At 49.6% G+C, this 21,935-nt stretch overlaps 1 protein-coding gene across 3 annotated transcripts in view; it reads left to right on the top strand.

Moving 5' to 3' along the window:
* The first annotated feature begins 5,704 nt into the window (after positions 1-5,704).
* The window catches only part of PTGES (prostaglandin E synthase), a 42,318-nt gene continuing 26,087 nt past the window's right edge, over positions 5,705-21,935 (top strand). Inside the window, exon 1 of one of the 3 annotated variants that reach the window (XM_031654634.1) lies at positions 5,705-6,405. In XM_031654634.1, the coding sequence (XP_031510494.1) occupies positions 5,978-6,405 (428 nt within the window). In that variant the 5' untranslated portion in view covers positions 5,705-5,977. Of the gene's footprint in view, positions 6,413-21,935 lie in introns of all 3 variants that reach the window. The other 2 variants (XM_021927133.2, XM_031654635.1) reach the window with 2 other exon arrangements.

Raw genomic sequence — 21,935 nt, 5'->3', positions numbered from 1 at the left:
AGTTTCAGCCCACTGCAACCTCTGCCTCCTGGGTTCAAGTGATTCTCCTGCCTCAGCCTCCTCAGTAGCTGGGATTACAGTCAAGTGCCACCTGGCTAATTTTTTTTTGTATTTTTAGTAGAGACGGGGTTTCACCATGTTATGGTCAGGCTCAAAATTATCTTTTTCTTTCTTTTTTTTTTTTCAGAGTCTTGCTCTGTTACCCAGGCTGGAGTGCAGCGGGGCAATCTCGGCTCATTGCAACCTCTGCCTCCCAGGTTCAAGCGATTCTCCTGTCTCAGCTTCCTGAGTAGCTGGAATTACAGGCGTGTGCCACCTGGGTAATTTTTTTTTTTTTTTAATTTTATTTTTAGTAGAGACAGGGTTTTGCCATGTTGGCCAGGCTCAAAATTATCTTTATAGCTGGTTTGTGCATGCTGGTGCAGTGTACTATGTCTGATTGCTGTGTCCTTGAGGTTCAATCTGGTGTGCCCCTCTCTTGTGACAGTGCCCAAGAGGGAACTGGGACAGATGTCGCATGGGAAGCCCCACCCTCTGGATCTGTTGCTGCTCCTGACATTGTTCAACTCATTCCCTATCCCCTGTATTTCCTCCAAGCTGGAAGTTAAAGTGTGCTGGTGATTTTATGTGTCCACTTGACTGGACCATGTGATGCCCACACATTTGGTCAGACGTTATTCTGAGTGTGTCCGTGAGAGCATTTCTGGATGAAATTAACATTGGAATCAGTAGGCTGAGTAAGGTGGATTGTCCTCTCTAACGGGGGTGGGCACCATCCAATCAACCCAAGACCTGAAGAGAACAAAAGGCTGGTTAGGAGGGCAGATAGCCTGCCCGAGTGCAGGAGCTGGGGCATCATCTCCTGCTCTCATGCTGGAACTTGTGCTATCAGCTCTCCTGGGTGTCAGGCCTTCGCACTTGGACTGGAACGACTCCATGACTCTCCTGGGTCTCCAGCTTGCTGAGATCTTGGGACTTGACATGCATAACTGTGTAAGCCAATATCTTTTTTCTTCTATTTTTTTGAGACGGAGTTTCACTCTTATTGCCCAGGCTGGAGTGCAATGGCATGATCTTGGCTCACCGCAATCTCCGCCTCCCAGGTTCAATCGATTCTCCTGCCTCAGCCTCCCGAGTAGCTGGGATTACAGGTGCATGCACCACCACACCCGGCTAATTTTTTGTTTTTAGTAAAGATGGGGCTTCTCCATGTTGGTCAGGCTGGTCTCAAACTCCCGACCTCCAGTGATCCACCTGCCTCGGCCTCCCAAAGTGCTGGGATTACAGATGTGAACCACCATGCCCGGCTTCCAATTTCTTATGATAGATCTCTCTTTCTAATATACACAGAGGATATGTGTATGTGTGTTTATCCTATTGGTTCTGTATTCTCTATATAAACATACATAGAATGTGTGTGTGCACGCACGTGTGTGTGTGTATCTAGGCCAGGCACAGTGGCTCATGCCTGTAATTCAAGCACTTTGGGAGGCTGAGGTGGATGGCTCACTTGAGGTCAGGAGTTCGAGACCAGGCTGGCCAACATGGCAAAACCCTGTTTCTACAAAAATTAGCAAAGTGTGATGGCTCATGCGCCTGTAATCCCAGCTACTCGGGAAGCTGAGAGGCACAAGAACTTGAACCCAGGAGTCAGAGGCTGTGGTAAGTCGAGACTGCACCACTGCACTCTGGCCTGGGTGTTCAAAAATATATATATATATATATATATATATATATATATATATTTATTTATTTATTTATATACATATATACATAGTTGCATTAAGTTATATAGTATGTTCATATATAGTTATACAACATATATAGTTTTATATATGGACAATAATATACTTTATATTTGGGTGCTCAGAAACAGGAACCAATAATAGGAGATAGATATATATGTAGAAACACACACATTTTTATATATACACATATATATGTGTGTATATAGATATATTTTTGAGATGGAGTTTCACTCTTGTTGCCCAGGCTGGAGTGCAATGGCGCGATCTAGGCTCACCACAACCTCCACCTCCTGGGTTCAAGTGATTCTCCTGCCTCAACCTCCCAAGTAGCTGGGATTACAGGCACCTGCCACCGTGCCCAGCTAATTTTTTATTTTTAGTAAAGATGGGGTTTCTCCATGTTGGTCAGGCTGGTCTCAAATTTCTGACCTCCCAAAGTGTTGGGATTATAGGCATGAGCCACCGCGCCCAGCCACATTTATATATTTTTAAATATATATATTTATATATGTGTGTAGTTATATATATAACTACCTCCTCTAGGTTCTGTTTCTACTCTCTCTATATATAAACATATATAGAGGACATATATATGTGTGTGTGCATGTGTTTCTATAGATAAATCTATCTCCTATTGGTCTGTTTCTATTCTACATATAAACATATATAGACTATATATGTGCATGTGTTTCTATATATCTATCACCTACTGGTTCTGTTTCTCTGGAGAACACTAATACATAAAGCAAGGCTTCCTGGTGTGAAATGAGCCTGTGAATAGAATTTCCAGTGACACAGACATGTGTCAATGAGGGACGGGAGGTCTCCCACCCTGCCTTTCCCCGTCCTTGTCTTTGAGATGATGAACACTGTTACTGACTGGGTTTCCTTCTTCAGACCTTTTGCTCTGCTGATATAAACACACAGCTCTCTCTAGGCCTGGAAATTTGCTTTTGTTTTTACAAAAAAAGAAATTTATACAATAGCTCTTGTTCTTTTAAGAAATGTAACATAGGCCGGGCGTGGTGGCTCAAGCCTGTAATCCCAGCACTTTGGGAGGCCGAGACGGGCGGATCACAAGGTCAGGAGATCGAGACCATCCTGGCTAACACGGGGAAACCCCGTCTCTACTGAAAAATACAAAAAACTAGCCGGGCGAGGTGGTGGGCGCCTGTAGTCCCAGCTACTTGGGAGGCTGAGGCAGGAGAATGGCATAAACCCGGGAGGCGGAGCTTGCAGTGAGCTGAGATCCGGCCACTGCACTCCAGCCTGGGCGGCAGAGCGGGACTCCGTCTCAAAAAAAAAAAAAAAAAAAAAAAAAAAAAAGAAATGTAACATATTGTACAAAAATTGTACAAGTTAATAAGAAATGTAAGGATGTTTTGGCCATCTGTCCATTTTGCTAGATCGACATGAACCCTTGGACCATAGGCTAGGTCAGCAGCCCAAGTGGGGGCCTCGGAGTCTCCCATGAAGGGAGACTTCGGCCTCCACTCAGTACCAGGCAGGAGCAATGGGGAGGGCTAGAAGTGGTGAATTGGATAGAACACACCAATTATTAAATAATCTCAGTCTTAAGAAGTGTTTTGATAACAAAAGCGACTGAAAGCTTATGGAATTAAGTTCTGGTAACTTTAAAGGAAGCAGCTCTCTCCTCACTATATGGGAAGGGGCTGGAAGGACATTCTGGGGCAGTTACTGGACAGAAGGAACCTGCTTTGCCTGTGGCTCCAGCTAGTTGTACCTCGTCCCACAGGCTTTGGGTGTGTAGGAGCACAGGTGGGGGGATCCCCAGGCCAGGGACTCCAGTTACCTTATTCCTGGCTGTTCCCACATCCAAATCCATGCCCAACACACAAGCTCATTCAATGCCTCCTCAATAACCCTTGGAAGTGGCCGGGCACAGTGGCTCACGCCTGTAATCCCAGCACTTTGGGAGGCTGAGGCGGGCAGATCACCTAAGGTCGGGAGTTCGAGACCAGCCTGACCAACATGGAGAAACCCCATCTCCACTAAAAATACAAAATTAGCCAGGCACTGTGGCAGGCGCCTGTAATCCCAGCTACTTGGGAGGCTGAGGCAGGCGAACTGCTTGAACCCAGGAGGTGGAGGTTGTAGTGAGCCGAGATCGTGCCATTGCACTCCAGCCTGGACAACAAGAGCAAAACTCCATCTTAGTAAATAAATACATACTACTGGAAGCTAACATGGAGGTTGCTACCCCCTTTTGCTGGTGTGAGGTTCAGTTCTGAGAGGCAGGGCAGACACCCATTGGGGCCTTTTGCTAAGGACTGAGTTATGTCCTCCTAGAATTTGTGTGTCAAACTCCAAATCCCCAATGTGGTGGTGTTGGAAATGGGGCCTTTCGGAGGTGATTAGGGTTTGATAAGGTCATGAGGGTGGGGCCCTCGAGATTGGATCAGTGCCCTTGTAAGAAGAGACACCAGGGAACTTGCTTCCGCTCTCTCTTGCCCTGTGAGGACACAGTGAGAAGGCACCTGGATCTTGGACTTCCCAGTCTCCATAAATGTAAGAAATAAATTCCTGTTGTTTAAGCAGCCAGTCTGTGGCATTTTATTTATTTATTTATTTGTTTATTTATTTGAGAGCCAAGGTCTTGTTTTGTCACCTGGACTGGAGTGCAGTGGCACCATCATGGCTCCCTGCAGCCTCAGACGGCTGGGCTCAGGGGATCCTCCTGCTTCAGCATTCCGAGTGGCTGAGAATACAGGTGTGTGCCACCACGCTTGGCTATTTTTTTTTTTTTTAGAGATGGAGTCTTGCTATGTTGTCCAGGCTAGTCCTGAACTCCTGGGCTCAAGCGATCCTTCTGCCTCAGGCTCCCAAAGTGCTGAGATTACAGGTGTGAGTTACCACACCTGGCGATGGCATTTTATTATGGCAGCCTGAGCTGACTAAGGTAGACAGCAGAGAAAGAAGCTTCCATGCATTCCTCTCTGGGGAACTTTCCAAGGCCTGCCTCCCTCCCCTGCAGGACACTGGAACACGTTCAGTGATAGGTGCTCTGGGCCTGAGGCTGTGCATCCCATGTCCCCAGAGCCTCTCTGTTGCTAGAAAATGTTCTTTCTTTCCTTGTGATTAAGGAGAAATCTGCCTTCCTGGGCCTCTCCACCCCTGGGGCCCATCTCTACTACTCTACCATTTGGGTTTCTAGAACCGTCCCATCTCCTTTGGAGACATCCTCTTTCTTTTCTTTTCTTTTCTTTCTTTCCTTTTTTTTTTTTTTGAGACAGAGTCTCGCTCTGTCTCCCAGGCTGGAGTGCAGTGGTATGATCTCGGCTTACTGCAACCTCCACCTCCCAGGTTCAAGCGATTCTCCTGCCTCAGCCTCCTGAGTAGCTGAGATTACAGGTGCCCGCCACCACGCCCAGCTAATTTTTTGTATTTTTAGTAGAGATAGGGTTTCACCATGTTGGCCAGACTGGTCTCAAACTCCTGACCTCATGTGATCTGCCCACCTCAGCCTCCCAAAGTGCTGGGATTACAGGTGTGAGCCACCACGCCCAGCCTCAACCTTTCTCCTAATCATCACCTTGCCCTGGGCTGGGTCCTAACTGCTGGGAGCCCCCAGCAAGCCTTATCTTAACAAGCCAGAGCCACAGCCCAGATGAGGGGATGGGGGAATGACAGGAAGTCACCAGGTCATGGTTGCAAAGGTGGCAAATGGCAGAGGAGCTGGGACACACCCACAGGGTGTCTGAACGTGATTTTTTTTTTTTTTTTTTTTGAGGCGGAGTCTCACTCTGTCGCCCAGGCTGGAGTGCAGTGGCGCAATCTCGGCTCACTGCAAGCTCCGCTTCCCGGGTTCACGTCATTCTCCTGCTTCAGCCTCCTGAGTAGCTGGGACTACAGGTGCCCGCACCACACCCGGCTAATTTTTTTGTATTTTTATTAGAGACGGGGTTTCACCGTGTTCGCCAGGATGGTCTCGATCTTCTGACCTCGTGATCCACCTGCCTTGGCCTCCCAAAGTGCTGGGATTACAGGCCTGAGCCACCACGCCTGGCCTCTGCCCGTGATTTTAACTGCTCTTCCATGCCTCCATGAGTGAATGAATGAATGAATGAATGAACACCTGTTCTATTACCAGACTTTGTTTTTCAGAAATATAGCAACCCTTTGGAAAAATCATAGATCCCATCACTAACCAGTTGAATTTAGTTATCAGGTCACTTTCTTGGTTAGAGAAGAGGAAAAGGAAGGAGGAGATGGGAAGAGGAAGAGGAGGAGGGAGGAGGGAGGATGAAGAAGCTCTGATGGGACCTAGTAGTGCAGGGCAGAGGGTGTCTCTGAAGGAAGTTCCTCTTCACTGTGGCAATTTCCTGAGGCTTGGTCTTGGCCTCCCGCAGCAAACAGGGTCTTCATCTGCCCAGCATCTGAACCCTAACCGCAGAGAGTTGAGAGACAGAGGAGGGGGCCCCCGCAGGGCCTGTGGTTTGAGTGAGGAAAGCGATTGTGTAAAAGTGGAGAGCCTTTCCGCAGCTCAGAGCCAGTCCCTGCCTGAGTCATGCTTGAGAGAGAGGGAGGAACAGGCAGGATCCCGGAGCCACCTGGATTTCAAGCTGGCTGAGGCCTCCCGAGTGACGTGGCTGCGGTCATTGCCTGATGAGCTCAGGCAGAGGCGCCTGGGGACGGGGTAAGAGGTGAGAGGGAGGGCCTGGGTGAAGCCCAGCCTCTGGTTGGAGACTCTGCTGTGGTGAGAGGTCCACCCCACCCTCTAGCACCATCTGGGGACACTCCAGCCTCCCATTCCAATGGCTGTTCTGCCAGGGCCTCACCCTGGCTCTCTGGTCTCAGGCCTGCTGTGTTTGCTTGCCTGGGTGTGTGGGTCAATCTGTGCAGAGCTGGGGAACAAGTGATCACTGGGAGCAAAGACAGCTTTCAGCCAGGAGGGAGAAGCATTTCTCCCCGCTGGGATAATGGCCAATTCAGAGGCCCTACACCATGCTGTCCCCAGGACCTGGGTGCGTTGCTGATGATGAGATCCCAGCCGGGGGTCAGGGCCTCCCAGGACTGTCAAGCTGGGCTGCGTGGGTCCCTGGGTCCAGGGTGGGGGTGGGGCTGGATGGCAAGGGTCATAGCTGGTCCATTCCAGGCTCCAACCTCAGAACCCTCTGAGAGTAAGATTACCCAGTCCTGTGCTCTGGGCTGAGCAATCAACTATCATGCACACGCTAACTCCTTTCTGAGATAGTTAATTGGAATCCAGATACTCTGGGTAAGGTCAGAACATCCAACTGGCCCAGCATGGGAGATCAGCTCGATGAATCTCCCGCACCCGACTCTGGGCATCAGCAGAGTCAGTTCTCTGAAGAGTCTTTTTCACATCTATCACATAGAGAGAGAGGCAGGCAGGTTGGTAGGTGGGTAGATAGGTCAATAGGTAGGTAGGTAGGTAGGTAGACATAGGGATCTACCTATCATTCATCTATCTATCTATCTATCTATCTATCTATCTATCTACCTATCTATCTATCTATATCTTACTGTAGTTTAGCACAGGCATTGGTTGAGTCATGTCAGTCCTCTGAATCTCAATTTTCTCATCTCCAAAATGGGGATATTAGGCTGGGCGAGGTAGCTCACACTTGTAATCTCAGCACTTTGGGAGGCCAAGGCAGGTGGATCACCTGAGGTCAGGAGTTCAAAGCCAGCCTGGCCAACATGGTGAAACCCCGCTCTACTAAAAAATACAAAATAATTAGCCAGGTGTGGTGGCACGCACCTGTAGTCCCAGCTACGCAGGAGGCTGAGGCAGGAGAATTGCTTGAGACTGGGAGGCAGAGGTTGCAGTGAGCCAAGATCATGCCATCACACTCCAGCCTGGGTGACAGAGCAAGACTCCGCCTCTAAAAATTATAAAATAAAATGAAATAAAATAAAATAAAATAAAATAGGGATAATAATAGACCCACTTGGATAATAATAGATCCACTAGGATTGCTACATGAGGACGATGAGCTGATCCACATAAAGCCTAGTGTCTGGCAGGTAAAGTTGGCCAGTAATGTCATCAACATTGTTATATAATGACAATTATTATCATTAATTTTATTGCCTAGCTGGTGTCCCAGCCTGAGCTGAAGCTCTGTCTCTTGGCCACCCTGTCCAGGAGGTTTTCTTGGGCCAAATCTTCTGCTTGGCTTGAAGCCAAACTGTGGCTTCCCAACCTCTGCATCTGGCCCCCTCCCCAGGGCGCTGGTTGGTCTCTCCTCTCAGCTGCTGTAGCAATGTGCTTCACAGTGACCACACACCCACAGCTCCAGTGGCAGTTGATGGGTCCATGTGGCCAGAATCATGCCCGGAGAACAGCCTGGCAGGACGCACATGGCAAAGGGCTTGTCTGGGTCAGTGCTATGCTCTCTGTGCCAGGGAAAATCCAGCTCTTGGAGGGGATGAGAGCAGGGAGGCCTTCATGGTGGTGGAGTTAGGGGATGGGAGAGACAGGGAAGCAACGAGGGGCTTGCACAGAAAATATCCTTTTACCCTAAGTACCCAGATGACAAGTGAGACCTGAAATGACCTTTGGCGGGGGCCGTGGCTCCTGGTGGACCCCAGCGTTCGATAGAGCAGGTGGCAGAGCCACGGGAACCAGCTCTAGTGCGTGGCAGTTTGTCGGTTTCATTGCCATCGCTGGGCCAGACGTGCACTGAGGACCCCGGGATGAAGCGGTTCACAGTGAGGATGCTGGGGCCCAAGACCTCGTGGGCACAGGACCTAGGTGAACACCCCAGGGCCTGTGAAGAGCTGAAATGGATTTCACTATAAGGGCTTCTTGTCATCCCCAGGGGTACATATTCTTCTGGCCACTCCTGTTGCTGGCAGCCTAGTCCTTGTCCCCGAGCCCAGCCTCCTCTGGGGAGTGCGTCTCAGCCCAGGTCCACATCCACCTTTCTGTCTCTTGCTTGCGTCTTCAGTTCACACCTGGGGAGGGCCTGTTTGGGTGGAGCTCTGGCCGGGCTGTTGACTTCATCGGCTGCTGGATGGCCTCGCCAATGGCTGCCTGCAGCCAGGTGCTCATCCCTGCCCATCAGCTGTGGCCGTGGTGGTGGGAGCTGTGAGAGGAGCGTGTGGCTTGCACGTGAGGAGTGGCCGAGGGATTCTTCCCTCGGGGCAATGCATCTACCTGTGAATGGGGAGGGATCCCTTATAGGGGCCCAGGCAGGTCCGCATTCTGGGCCTTGTCCAGTACACCTTCTGGCTTCCAACCAGCCAACCAGGCTCCTGGGGGACCCACCAACCCTCCACTTTCTTCTCTGTGCTTCTCTCCTCACCTGGTAGACACACAGGTCTTCATTTTGGTTCTTATGTTGAGAGACAAACCCGTCCTTCCCTTCCCTTCCCTTCCCTTCCCTTCCCTTCCCCCCCCCTCCCTTCCCTTCCCTTCCCCTCCCTTCCCCCCCCTTCCCTCCCCTTCCCTTCCCTCCCCCTCCCCCCCCCCCCCCCCCTCCCGCCTTTTTTTTTTTTTTTTTTTTTTTAACTTTTTGTGGAGACAAGATCTCACTGTATTGCCCAGACTGGTCTCAGACTCCTAAGGCTCAAGCAATCCTCCTGCCTCAGCCTCCCAAAGTGCCGAGATTACAGGCATGAGCCACTGCACCCAGACTGAGACAATGATTTCTCTCCTAGTCTCTACCCCGTTGCACTGACAGTCAGTGGAGGGCTGCAGACCTTCACACGTGAGTCTCTGGCCCTGGGCCTCAGGCAGGGTTTGCTGGGTGTGTGTTTACCCAATAGTTGTGGGAAAGTGGGTGCTGACCTCACCGGGTGCGGAGGACAGGGTATTAGGTGGCTCCCACAAAACTCTCCCTCTTCCTCGGGCTATGTTGGCAGGAGCACATCTAACCCTGGCGACCCAGGGTCATAAGGGGGATGACTTAACTTCCTCGTGTGTCCTAAGTGGCTGCTGCATATTTGTTGACTGTCTGAGTAAATGTGGTTAGTGGTGCACTCACTTCCTACCCCTTTTAGCTGGTGGGACTGGATAAAAACTTGTCCTCTGCGTAAAAGCTTTGCCTCTGGGTTTAGCCTGGCCTGGTTGAGTCTCAGTTGTTAAAATAACAACAGCAATATCAATAGCAATGAGAGCTTACACGTAACACCAGGTATGATTCCCTACCTGGACTATCTCAGTAATCCTAGAAGGAAGGTCTATTATCATGCCCATTTTAGAGATGGAAGAAGTGAGGCTCAGTATGGTGCTCAGCTAGGAAGCAGTAGTGCCTGGTGGTAACCAGGCGGGGGTTCAGGGCTTCTCTCCTTCCTGCTCCTCAGGTTAGTTGGCCTCTCCAGGACTCAGTTTCCCCTTGTCTGCAAGTGGGTTAAGAAGGTTTAATGTGACTGGATGCGGTGGCTCATGCCTCTAATCCCAGCACTTTGGGAGGCAGAGGTGGGCGAATCATGAGGTCAAGAGATGGAGACCATCCTGGCCAAAATGGTGAAACCCTGTCTCTACTAAAAATACAAAAATTAGCCAGGTGTGGTGGCACTCACCTGTAGTCCCAGCTACTTAGGAGGCTGAGGGAGGAGAATCACTTGAACCTGGGAGGTGGAGGTTGCAGTGAGCCAAGATCATGCCACTGCACTCCAGCATAGTGACAGAGCCAGTCTCTGCCTAAAAAAAAAAAAAAAAAAAATGTTTAATGTGGCTGGGTGCGCTGGCTCACGCGTGTAATCCCTGCACTTTGGGAGGCCGAGGTAGGAGGATCATTTGAGGTCAGGAGTTTGAGACTGGCCTGGCCAGCACGGTGAAACCCTGTCCCTCCTGAAAATACAAAAAATTAGCCGGGCGTGGTGGCAGGCACCTGCAATCCCAGCTACTCCGGAGACTGAGGCAGGAGAATCACTTGAACCCAGGAGGCAGAGGTTTCAGTGAGCTGAGATCGCATCACTGCACTCCAGCCTGGATGACAGAGAAAGAGTCTGTCTCAGAAAAAAAAAAAAAGAGAGAGAAAGTTTAATGCATGAAGTGGTCACAGAAAATAAGCACTTTTCAAACAGTGAAGCTCAGGCCCTAGTTTGGGATTATTATATTGGATGGAAAGGGGAGCTTTTTTTTTTTTTTTTTCCTTTTTTAAGATTTCCCATTTCACAGATGGAGGGAAGGGGATTTTTGCTGTTCTTTCTGCATTAAGTTGGGGTTTGTAGAGGTGACCTTTAAGACCAGTTTACTCAAAATCAGCCTGTGACTTGGGCACCTCCCTCAAAGGCAGCTTCATCTTCCTTTGTTTTTTTTTTTTTTGTTTGTTTGTTTCTTTTTTTGAGACGGAGTCTCGCTCTGTCCCCCAGGCTGGAGTGCAGTGGCCGGATCTCAGCTCACTGCAAGCTGCGCCTCCCGGGTTTACGTCATTCTCCTGCCTCAGCCTCCCGAGTAGCTGGGACTATAGGAGTGTGCCACCACACCCAGCTAATTTGTTTTGTTTTGTTTTTGTTGGTTTTTTTTTGAGACGGAATCTCGCTCTGTTGCTAGGCTGGAGTGCAATGGCGTGATCTCGGCTCACTGCAAGCTGCGCCTCCCGGGTTTACGTCATTCTCCTGCCTCAGCCTCCCGAGTAGCTGGGACTACAGGCGCCCACCACCTCGTCTGGCTAGTTTTTTGCACTTTTTAGTAGAGACGGGGTTCACCATGTTAGCCAGGATGGTCTCGATCTCCTGACCTCGTGATCCGCCCGTCTTGGCCTCCCAAAGTGCTGGGATTACAGGCTTGAGCCACCGCGCCCGGCCTTGTTTTGTTTTTGAGATGGGCTCTTGCCCTGTTGCCCAGGCTGGAGTGCAGTGGCTATTCACAGTCGTGATCATAGCTCACTGCAGCTCAAGCTTCTGGGTTGGAGCAATCCTCCGGCTTCTGCCTCCCGAGAGGCTGGGACTATAGGCCTGTGCCACCATGGCCGGCTAATTTTTTGTTTCTTTGTAGAGATGGGGTCTCGAACTCCTGGGCTCAAACAGTCTTTCTGCCTCAGCCTCCCAAAGTGCTGGGATTACAGGTGTGAGTCACTACTGCACCTGGCCCTAGAACATTTTATTACATAGTGAAAAGTAAATGACACTTGCCCATCTCTTTTTATAGAACTGTGCTGTCCAATATGGCAGCTACAAGCCAGGTGTGGTCACGGAGCACCCAAAATGTGGTGAGTCCAAATTGAGTACAACTGATACGTGCAGTGAGTGTAAAATCAACACCGGACCTTGAGACCTAATACGGAAAAAAAAGTTAAATATCTCACTAATAATTTGTCAGTATTGGCAGGGCATGGGGGCTCACACCTGTAATCCCAGCACTTTGGGAAGCTGAGGCAGACAGATTGCCTGAGCTCAGAAGTTTGAGACCAGCCTGGGCAACATGGTGAAACCCTGTCTTTACTAAAATACAAAAATTAGCCAGGCATGGCGGTGAGTGCCTGTAGTCTCAGCTACTCAGGAGGGGGAGGCAGGAGAATCGCTTGAAACCCGGAGGCAGAAGTTGCAGTGAGCTGAGATCACGCCACTGCACTCCAGTCTGCGTGACAGGAACGAGGCTCCACCTAAAAAAAAAAAAAAAAAAAAGTCACGGCCCCTCCATGAATTCTCATACTTGAGACAGTTTATAGACCCAGGACCTCTTGAATGAAGAGGAGGCCAGGTCCCCTTGGCGAAGGACTTTGGTATGCTACTGAAAATTTATACTCTCAATCTTTCTCCCAACCTTCCCCCAAAGAGACCTTTACCAGGGTAACTGCACTGGGAAAGGAAATAATCAGATATCTCAGGGACTACTGGACGCTGGCTCTGAACTGATACTGACACCAGGAGACCTCACCTGTCACCGTGGCCCTCTAGTCAAAGCAGGGGCTTATGATGGTCACGTGGCCCACGGGTTTTCACTCAGTTCCTTCTCACAGTGGGTCCAGTGGATCCAGTGGGTCCCCGAGCCCATCCTGCGGCTATTTTCCCAGCTCCAGGTGCATAATTGGAACAGACATACGAGTAGCTGGCAGAATCCCACACTAATTTCCTGATGGTAGGAAAAGTTGAGTAGAAGCCGTGAGAACTGCCTCTACCTAGGAAATTAAAGACAGCACTTTATTCCTGGATGGATTGCAGAGATGAATGCCACCATCAAGGACAGGAAAGATGCAGGGTTGAAGATTCTCCCACATCCCTGTTCAACCCTCTTATTTGTCCTGTGCAGAAAACAGAAGGATCTTGGAGAATGACAGTGGATTATGATACACTTAAACAGGTCATAACTCCAATTGCAGCTGCCGGTACCAGCCCAACCTGATGACACTATTCTGATTGGACATCGTGAGCAAGAAGTATTGGTAGCAATAAGTAATCTAGGTCGGGCGCAGTGGCTCACACCTGTAATCCCAGCACTTTGGGACGCCGAAGCAGGTGGATCACCTGAGGTCAGGAGTTTGAGACCAGCCTGGCCAACTGGGTGAAACCCTGTCTCTACTGAAAATACAAAAATTAGCTGGGCGTGGTGGCTCGTGTCTGTAGTCCCAGCTACTTGGGAGGCTGAGGCAGGAGAATTGTTTGAACCCGGGAGGCAGAGGTTGTAGTGAGCCGAGATCATGCCATTGCACTCCAGCCTGGCAACAGAGCGAGATTCCGTCTCAAAAAAAACCCAACAAACAAAAACAAAACAAAACAAATTAGCTGGGTGTGGTGGCACACTCCTATAGTCCCAGCTACTCGGGAGGCTGAGGCAGGAGAATTGCTTGAACCTGGGAGTCAGAGGTTGCGGTGAGCCGAGATCGCGCCGCTGCACTCCTGCTTGGATGACAGAGCGAGACTCCATCTCAAAAAAAAAAAAAAAAAAAGTAGTCTAGCCGGGCGCGGTGGCTCAAGCCTGTAATCCCAGCACTTTGGGAGGCCGAGACGGGCGGATCACGAGGTCAGGAGATCGAGACCATGCTGGCTAACACGGTGAAACCCCGTCTCTACTAAAAAATACAAAAAATTAGCCGGGCGAGGTGGCGGGCGCCTGTGGTCCCAGCTACTCGGGAGGCTGAGGCGGGAGAATGGCGTGAACCCGGGAAGCGGAGCTTGCCGTGAGCTGAGATCCGGCCACTGCACTCCAGCCTGGGCGACAGAGCGAGACTCCGTCTCAAAAAAAAAAAAAGTAATCTAGACTTGTTGGTAAGACATTTGCATGTCAAGGTTAGAAATAAATATGAGTAAAATTCAGAGGAGTTCTGTATCAGTGAAATTTCTAGGAGTCCAGTGGTGTGGGGCCTGTCCAGCTATCTCTTTTAAGGTGAAAGATAAATTGTTGCTTGGCCTCTCCTACAAGCAAAAAAGAGGCACGATGTCCAGTGGGTATCCTTGGACTGTGGAGGCCACATATTCCTTATCTGGGTGTGTTAGTTACTCCAGCCCATTTACCCAGTGACCTAAAAAACTACTAGTTTGGGTAAGGTTCAGAACAGGGCCTTAGTAGAGACTGAACACCTAACCATGGACAACCAAATTACCACGTGACGTGAGCTTCTCATCATGAACTGGGTGCGATTTGACCACCAAGCCATAACGCTGGGTGTGCGCAGCAGCACCCCATCATCATGCAGAAGCAGTAGACACATGGCCAGGCCAGAGCAGACCCTGAAGGCACAAGTAAGTGACATGAAGTGGCCCAAATGCTAAGCGTCCCCTCTCCTGCCACCCTGCCTTCCCTCTTCAAGCATCCACAGCTCACAGGGAGTTCTCTGCTATTAGGTGGCCGAGGAAGAGGAGACTCAGGCCCGGTTTACGGATGGTTCCTTAGGATACGTGGGCATCCTCTGGAGGTGGACATCTGCAGCACTGTAGCTCCCCTCAGGGACACCCCTGAGGGACAGTGGGGAAGAGCAATCCTCCCAGCGGGCAGAAACTTGAGCAATGTACCTAGTTGTGCACTTTTCTTTCTTTCTTTTTTTTCTTTTTTTGAGACGGAGTCTCACTCTGTTGCCCAGGCTGGAGTGCAGTGGTGCGATCTCGGCTCACTGCAAGCTCTGCCTACCAGGTTCACGCCATTCTCCTGCCTCTAACTGGGACTACAGGTGCTCGCCACCACACCCGGCTAATATTTTGTAGTTTTAGTAGAGACGGGGTTTCATAGTGTTAGCCAGGATGGTCTCGAACTCCTGACCTCATGATCTGCCCGCCTTGGCCTCCCAAAGTGCCGGGATTATGGGCATGAGTCACTGCGCCTGGCCTCCTTAAGCCACCTCTTAGTATCACCATGTCCTGTGGAAAATGACAATAACCAAATCTAGATCAGACTATGAATGGCCCAGACTCTTCAGGAATGAAGGTTTGGGTCACTCCACCCAGATAAAGAACCACGACTTGGCTGGGCGTGGTGGCTCACGCCTGAAATTCCAGCAGTTTGGAGGCTGAGGCGGGTGCATCACGTGAGGTCAGGAGTTTGAGACCAGCCTGGGCAACATGGCGAAACCCCACCTTTACCAAGAATACAAAAACTGCGTGCCTGTGGTCCCAGCTACTTGGGAGACTGAGGTGGCAGGATCACTTGAGCCCAGGAGGTCGAGGCTGAATTGAGCCAAAATCGTACCACTGCCCTCCAGCTTGGGTGACAAAAAACACCCCAAAACATGACCAGCTGAGGTGCTTGCTGAAGGCAAAGGCTGTACAGAACCAGTAGTGGAAGAAGGTGATTATAAATACCAGCTATAACCACGTGATCAGCCACAGAAACAGAGACTGTGATTGTCATTAGTTTCTCCTCCTTATTTTTCTATGCATGTGTGTCTGTGTGTGTGTGTATATATATATATGTGTATATATATATATATATATCTTTGTTTCCTTTCCTCTCTTACTCTCTTATCATGTAACGTAAGATGTATCATAGTATTTAAGCTATGGGATGTCAAGGAGAAGCGTAAACATCACTTTTCTCTTCTTCTTCCTTTTTTTTTTTTTTTGAGACGGAGTTTCGCTCTGTCGCCCAGGCTGGAGTGCAGTGGCCAGATTTCAGCTCACTGCAAGCTCCGCCTCCCGGGTTTATGCCATTCTCCTGGCTCAGCCTCCCGTGTAGCCAGGACTACAGGCGCCCGCCACCGCGCCTGGCTAGTTTTTTGTATTTTTTAGTAGAGACGGGGTTTCACCGTGTTAACCAGGATGGTCTCTATCTCCTGACCTCGTGATCCGCCCGTCTCGGCCTCCCAAAGTGCAGGGATTACAGGCTTGAGCCACCGCGCCCGGCCTCTTTTCTCTTCTTCTTACCTCCTCTTCTGGGGAAGGGATGTGTGTGTTCTTGGTGTATGCAGGAGAGTTGCATCGTGTTAGGTGGAATTATGACTTTGCTTTGTCTTTACTTGGAGATTAAGTACAGTTTAGGAAATGTCTACGGGGTACCTAGTTGGCAAGGGGTGAACTTGTAACGGTTAGTCTTTTGGGTCAGTTTCACTGGCCAAAGGTGCCCAGATTACAATTGTCTCTGGGTATGTCTGTGAGGCTGTGACTGGCATGTGAATCCACAGACACAATAGAGTGTGCTCCCCAGTGGTGGTGGGCATCGTCTAATCTGTTATGGGCTTGAATAAAACAAAACGCAGGTTGGGTGCGGTGGCTCATGCCTGTAATCCCAGCACTTTGGGAAGCTGAGGCAGGTGGATCACTTGAGGTCAGAAGTTCAAGACCAGCCTTGCCAACATGGTGAAACCCTGTCTCTACTAAAATACAAAAAAATTAGCCAGATGTGATGGTGCACGCTTGTAGTGCCAGCTGCTCAGGAGGCTGAGGCACAAGAATTGCTTGAGCCGGGGAGGCAGAGCTTGCAGTGAGCAGAGACCGCACCACTGCACTCCAACTTGGGCTACAGAGTGAAACTTTGTCTCAAAAAAGATACATAAAAAAAAAAAAGGCCGGGCGCGGTGGCTCAAGCCTGTAATCCCAGCACTTTGGGAGGCCGAGACGGATGGATCACGAGGTCAGGAGATCGAGACCATCCTGGCTAATACGGTGAAACCCCGTCTCTACTAAAAATACAAAAAACTAGCCGGGCGAGGTGGCAGGCGCCTGTAGTCCCAGCTACTCGGGAGGCTGAGGCAGGAGAATGGCGTAAACCCGGGAGGCGGAGCTTGCAGTGAGCTGAGATCCGGCCACTGCACTCCAGTCTGGGTGACAGAGCGAGACTCCATCTCAAAAAAAAAAAAAAAAAAATACAATAAATAAATAAAATACAAAAACTAGCCAGGCATGGCGAAGGGCGCCTGTAATCCCAGCTACTCAGGAGGCTGAGGCAGGAGAATCACTTGAACCTGGGAGGTGGAGGTTGCAGTGAGCTGAGATTGCACCAGGGCAGTCCAGCCTGGGAGACAGAGTGAGATTCTGTCTCAAATAATAATAATAATAATAATAATAATAATAATAAGGCAGAGGAAGAAGGAATTTGCCCCTTTTTTCTTGCCTGCCTGCTTGAGCTGAGACATCTCCTCTCATCTTCTGCCCTTGGACTGAAATTTATACCACTGGCTTCCTGGTTCTTAGGCCTCTGGACTCTGAACTGCACCACCAGCTCTCCTGGTGCAGACAGCAGTTAATGGTACTTCTCAGCCGCCATAATCACATGAGCCAATTATATGGCATAGTACATCTATCTATCTATCTATCTATCTATCTATCTACCTACCTGTCTGTCTGTCTGTCGGTCTATCTATCTATCTATCTATCTGTCTGTCTGTCTGTCTGTCCGTCTATCTATCTATCTAATCGATCTGCAATCACTGCTGCACTGCAGCCTCAACCTTCTGGGCTCAAGTGATCCTCCCATCTCAGCTTTCTGAGTAGCCGGGAACACAGGTGTGAGCCACCACGCCTGGCTAATTTTTAAAAATTTGATTTTAGAAATGAGGTCTCATTATGTTGCCCAGGCTGGTCTTGAACTCCCGGTCTTTAGCCATCCTCCTCCCTCAGCCTCCCAAAGTGCTGGGATTACCGATGTGGGCTGCCATGTCTGGCTCCTATTTTTATATAAAAGGATATATTTATGGTCATGTGCCTCATGATGACATTTTGGTTAACAGCTGACTGCATATACGGTGGTGATCCCATAGATTATAATGGACCTGAAGAATTCCTATCACCTAGGGATATCTTAGCCATTGTACCACTGTAAGTTTTATTTAAAAAAACAAAAACAAAAAAACTTGGCATAGTGGCTGGCTTATGCACTTTGGGAGGCCAAGGCAGGAGGATCAACTGAGCCCAGAAGTTGAGGCTGCAGTGTGCCACGATCCCAGCACTGCACTCCAGACTGCATGACAGCGTTGTCTCAGGAAAAAAAAAAAGGATAACTGTAAAACAACTTCAATTAGGTCCTTCAGGGAGGTTTCCAGAAGAAACATTGTCATCATAGGAGATGACAGCTCCATGCATGTTGCTGCCCCTGAAGGCCTTCCAGTGGGACAAGATGTGGAGGTGGAAGACAGTGATATTGATGATTCTGCCCCTGTGTAGGCCCAGGCTAACATGTGTGTTTGTCTCTTCATTTTTAAGAAAAAAGTTTAAAAATTAAAAAACAGGCCAGGCGCGGTAACTCATTCCTGTAATCCCAGAACTTTGGGAGGCCGAGGCGGGAGGACCACGAGGTCAGGAGTTCGAGACCAGCCTGGCCAACATGGTGAAACCTGTCTCTACTAAAAATACAAAAATTAACTGGGCATAGTGGCACATGCCTGTAGTCCCAGCTACTCGGGAGGCTGAGGCAGGAGAATCACATGAACCTGGAAGGCAGAGCTTGCAGTCAGCCGCAATCACGCCACTGCATTCTAGCCTGGCGAGAGAGTGAGACTCTGTCTCAAAAAAAAAAAAAAAAAAATTGCATCCAGGCCTGGTGGCTCATGCCTGTAATCCTAGCACTTTGGGAGACCGAGGCAGGCAGATACCTTAAGGCCAGGAGTTTGAGACCAGCCTGGCCAACATGACGAAACCCCATCTCTACTAAAAATGCCAAAATTATATGGGTGTGGCGTGGGTGCCTGTAATCCCAGCTACTTGGGAGACTGAGGCACGAGAATTACTTGAACCCTGGAGGCAGTGGCTGCAGTGAGCTGAGATTTCGCTACTGCACTCCAGCCTGGATGACAGAGCTAGATTTTGTCTCAGAAAAAAAAAAAAAAATTGTATGTTGCTTGGCTGGGGTGAAGCACAAAAGAATGCTAGCTGCTATTTACTGCTCATGTTATTATTCATAATAACATGTTGGCATTCACTATATCATGAGAGGCCCTATCAAGCTGATTGTGTCTTCAGCTATCTCTGATATTATCCTTGTGTGGGTTTTGATTAGGACGTGCCTTCCTTACTGGCCCTATGTTGAGTCATCCTGAGCTTGAAACCTGGGCCGGCTTCCTGCAGTCACACAGGGCCCTGCATGAAGAAGGACCCCCCAAGGCTTGCTTTAATGTTTTCTGTCGCTGTCTTAAAATTCTTAATAATTTTTGAACAAGCGGCTTTGCATTTTCATTTTGCACTGGACTTCACAAATGATGTGGCCAGACCTGCTCGGAGTCACAATTCTTCCTGTGCTTATAGCAGTGAGGGGGGCCCCGCGAAGGATGGAGGCTCCCGATAGTCTGAGCTGAGTCAGCAGCACATGGGATAAGGCCCGTCTAAGAAGGACCTTTACAAACTGCAACCAACTGGTGGTTACAGGGGCTGGAAAACCTGAGATGCAAGGATGAGCTCACGGGGCAGCGCTTGTTTTGCCTGGAAGACAAGATTTGGGGTGAACTGGGTGATGTCCTTCAATTTCTGAAGGGCAGTGGAGAGGAAAAGCGAGCGTGTGTGTGTGTGTGTGTGTGTGTGTGTACATGTGTGGCCCTAAAAGGCAGATCCAGCTCACTATAAAGAAAGAATCTTGAAGAATTTTGAACAAGGAAAGTTGTGCAAGAAGGGAACAGCTGGCCTGAACTCAAACCTCAGCTCTCTCAGCTCTGGCTGGGGTTCAAGATAATGGGCTCTGGCTGGAACCAGCCACATCTCTGTCCAGATCTGTTATCTTAGATAAGGTCATTCACTGACTTGATCCTTTATCTCCCTCTGTAACAGGGGCCTGATAATACTGCACAGTACAGGGTGATGATGCTGGTATAAAATAGAAAGTACCTGGCTGGGCGCGGTGGCTCACGCCTGTAATCCCAGCACTTTGGGAGGCCGAAGCGGGTGGATCACCTGAGGTCAGGTGTTCGGGACCAGCTTGGCCAACATGGTGAAACCCCATCTCTACTAAAAATGCAAAAATCAGCCAGTGTAGTGGTAGGCGCCTGTAATCCCAGCTACTGAGGGGGCTGAGGCAGGAGAATTGCTTGAACCTGGGAGGCAGAGGTTGCAATGAGCTGAGATAGCACCACTGCACTCCAGCCTGGGTGACAGAGCAAGACTCCACCTCAAAAAAAAAAAAAACAAATATATATATATATATATATGGCACCTAAAGGGTGTTTGACCATTAGGAGGTGCCTAACAAATGACACCATTGTTTGCTGATTTTTTTTTTTTTTTTTGGTTGTTTGTTTTGTTTTGTTTTGTTTTGACAAAGTTTCACTCTTGTCGCCCAGGCTGGAGTGCTATGGTGCAATCTTGGCTCACTGCAATCTCCGCCTCCCAGGTTCAAGCGATTCTTCTGCCTCAGACTCCCAAGTAACTGGGATTACAGGCGCCTGCCACCATGCCCAGCTAATTTTTGTATTTTTAATAGAGATGGGGTTTCGCCACGTTAGCCAGGTTGGTCTCAAACTCCTGACCTCAGGCAATCCGCCTGCTTTGGCCTCCCAAAGTGCTGGGGTTACAGGCATGAGCCACCACGCCCAGCCATTTGCTGTTGTTATTACTATTACTATAATGAGTTCCCGGTGCCTGGCAAAGTTGCAGTTGAGATGAAACTCAGGAAGTTGCAGAGATGGCTCTCGTATCAGAAGTGAAAGAAGACGCACACATTTCCCTCTTGACAATTGCAGCATCTGGCATATTTGGATGATTAGTAAAAACCAGTTGGTCAGGCGTGATGACTCACTCCTGTAATCGCAGCACTTTGGGAGGCCAAGGTGGGCGGATCACTTGTGGTCAGGAGTTCAAGACCAGCCTGGCCAACATGGTGAAACCGCGTCTCTACTAAACATGCCAAAACATTAGCCTGGCATGGGGGTGCACACCTGTAATCCCAGCTACTCGGGAGGCTGAGGGAGGAGAAGTGCTTGAACCTGAGCCAAGATTGTGCCACTGCACTCCAGCCTCCAGCCAGGGCAACAGAGCAAGACTCCATCTCAAAAGTAAATAAATAAATAAATAAATAAACAAATAAACAAATAAACAACAAAAACAAAAACAGAAAAAAACACAAACCAGTCATAAAGTGCTGTCCCGTGAGAAAGGCCCTCAGGGAAAGGGGTGGTACTTCTTGCGGAATGGAGGTTGTTTTGGGGCTTGGAGACTACTCAGAAAGTGGGAGTGGTTTGAAAACTCCAGCCAACTTCCCGGGAGCTAATCACTGGTGGAATCCAATCTGAGGAAGGCAGAGCTCCCCACAGGGCTCCTAGGAAATGGGTCCCTGATGTGTCTGAGAGCTGCACACAGGAATTGCCCATCTCCTGTGCAACCCGTGGGAACTGGCATCCATGGGCCGTGTGCGTGTGAGCATGAGACTGTATGTGCCTAGTTAATGCATGGACAGCCGGGCATGGGAGGGTCGTGGCTCCCTCTGACTCCAGAGCCTCTGCCTCGTGCCACACTCAGGGTGACAGCAGCTTCCCTGGAAATGGAAGTGGTTTGTGCTGAGACAAACATTTCTCCTTTTCCTCCTCCCCCGTCTGCGTCTCCTGGGAGTTGGGTCCCGTCCGGGAGCTGCAGCCAGGAAATGCTCCTTGTGTGTCCACAGCCCTGCACATCAGCATTGGGATCAGAGGCCCAGAGTCCAAGGAGCAGCAGATGGATTCCGTCAGGGGCTGCTGGACCGTGGTCAGAGCTCAGGCAGTCACAAGTGTGTTTGTCTCTCCAGAGACAGAAGGAGGGCACGGCACCACAATCGGCTCCAGGAATTCCCCCGCATTTAACGCACACGTTCAGGCCGTCTGTCTTTCCACAAATATTTACCAAGCACAGCTCTGGGCGCATACCGTGCTAGGCACTGTAAATTCAGCCACGAAGAAGACAGAAGCTCAGTTTTACTTTTTTCTTTTT

Source organism: Papio anubis, chromosome 13 (assembly GCF_008728515.1).
Source record: "Papio anubis isolate 15944 chromosome 13, Panubis1.0, whole genome shotgun sequence".
Taxonomy (NCBI): Eukaryota; Metazoa; Chordata; class Mammalia; order Primates; family Cercopithecidae; genus Papio; species Papio anubis.
The sequence above is the reverse complement of the archived record's forward strand: the minus strand, read 5'-3'. Positions and strand labels throughout refer to the sequence as shown.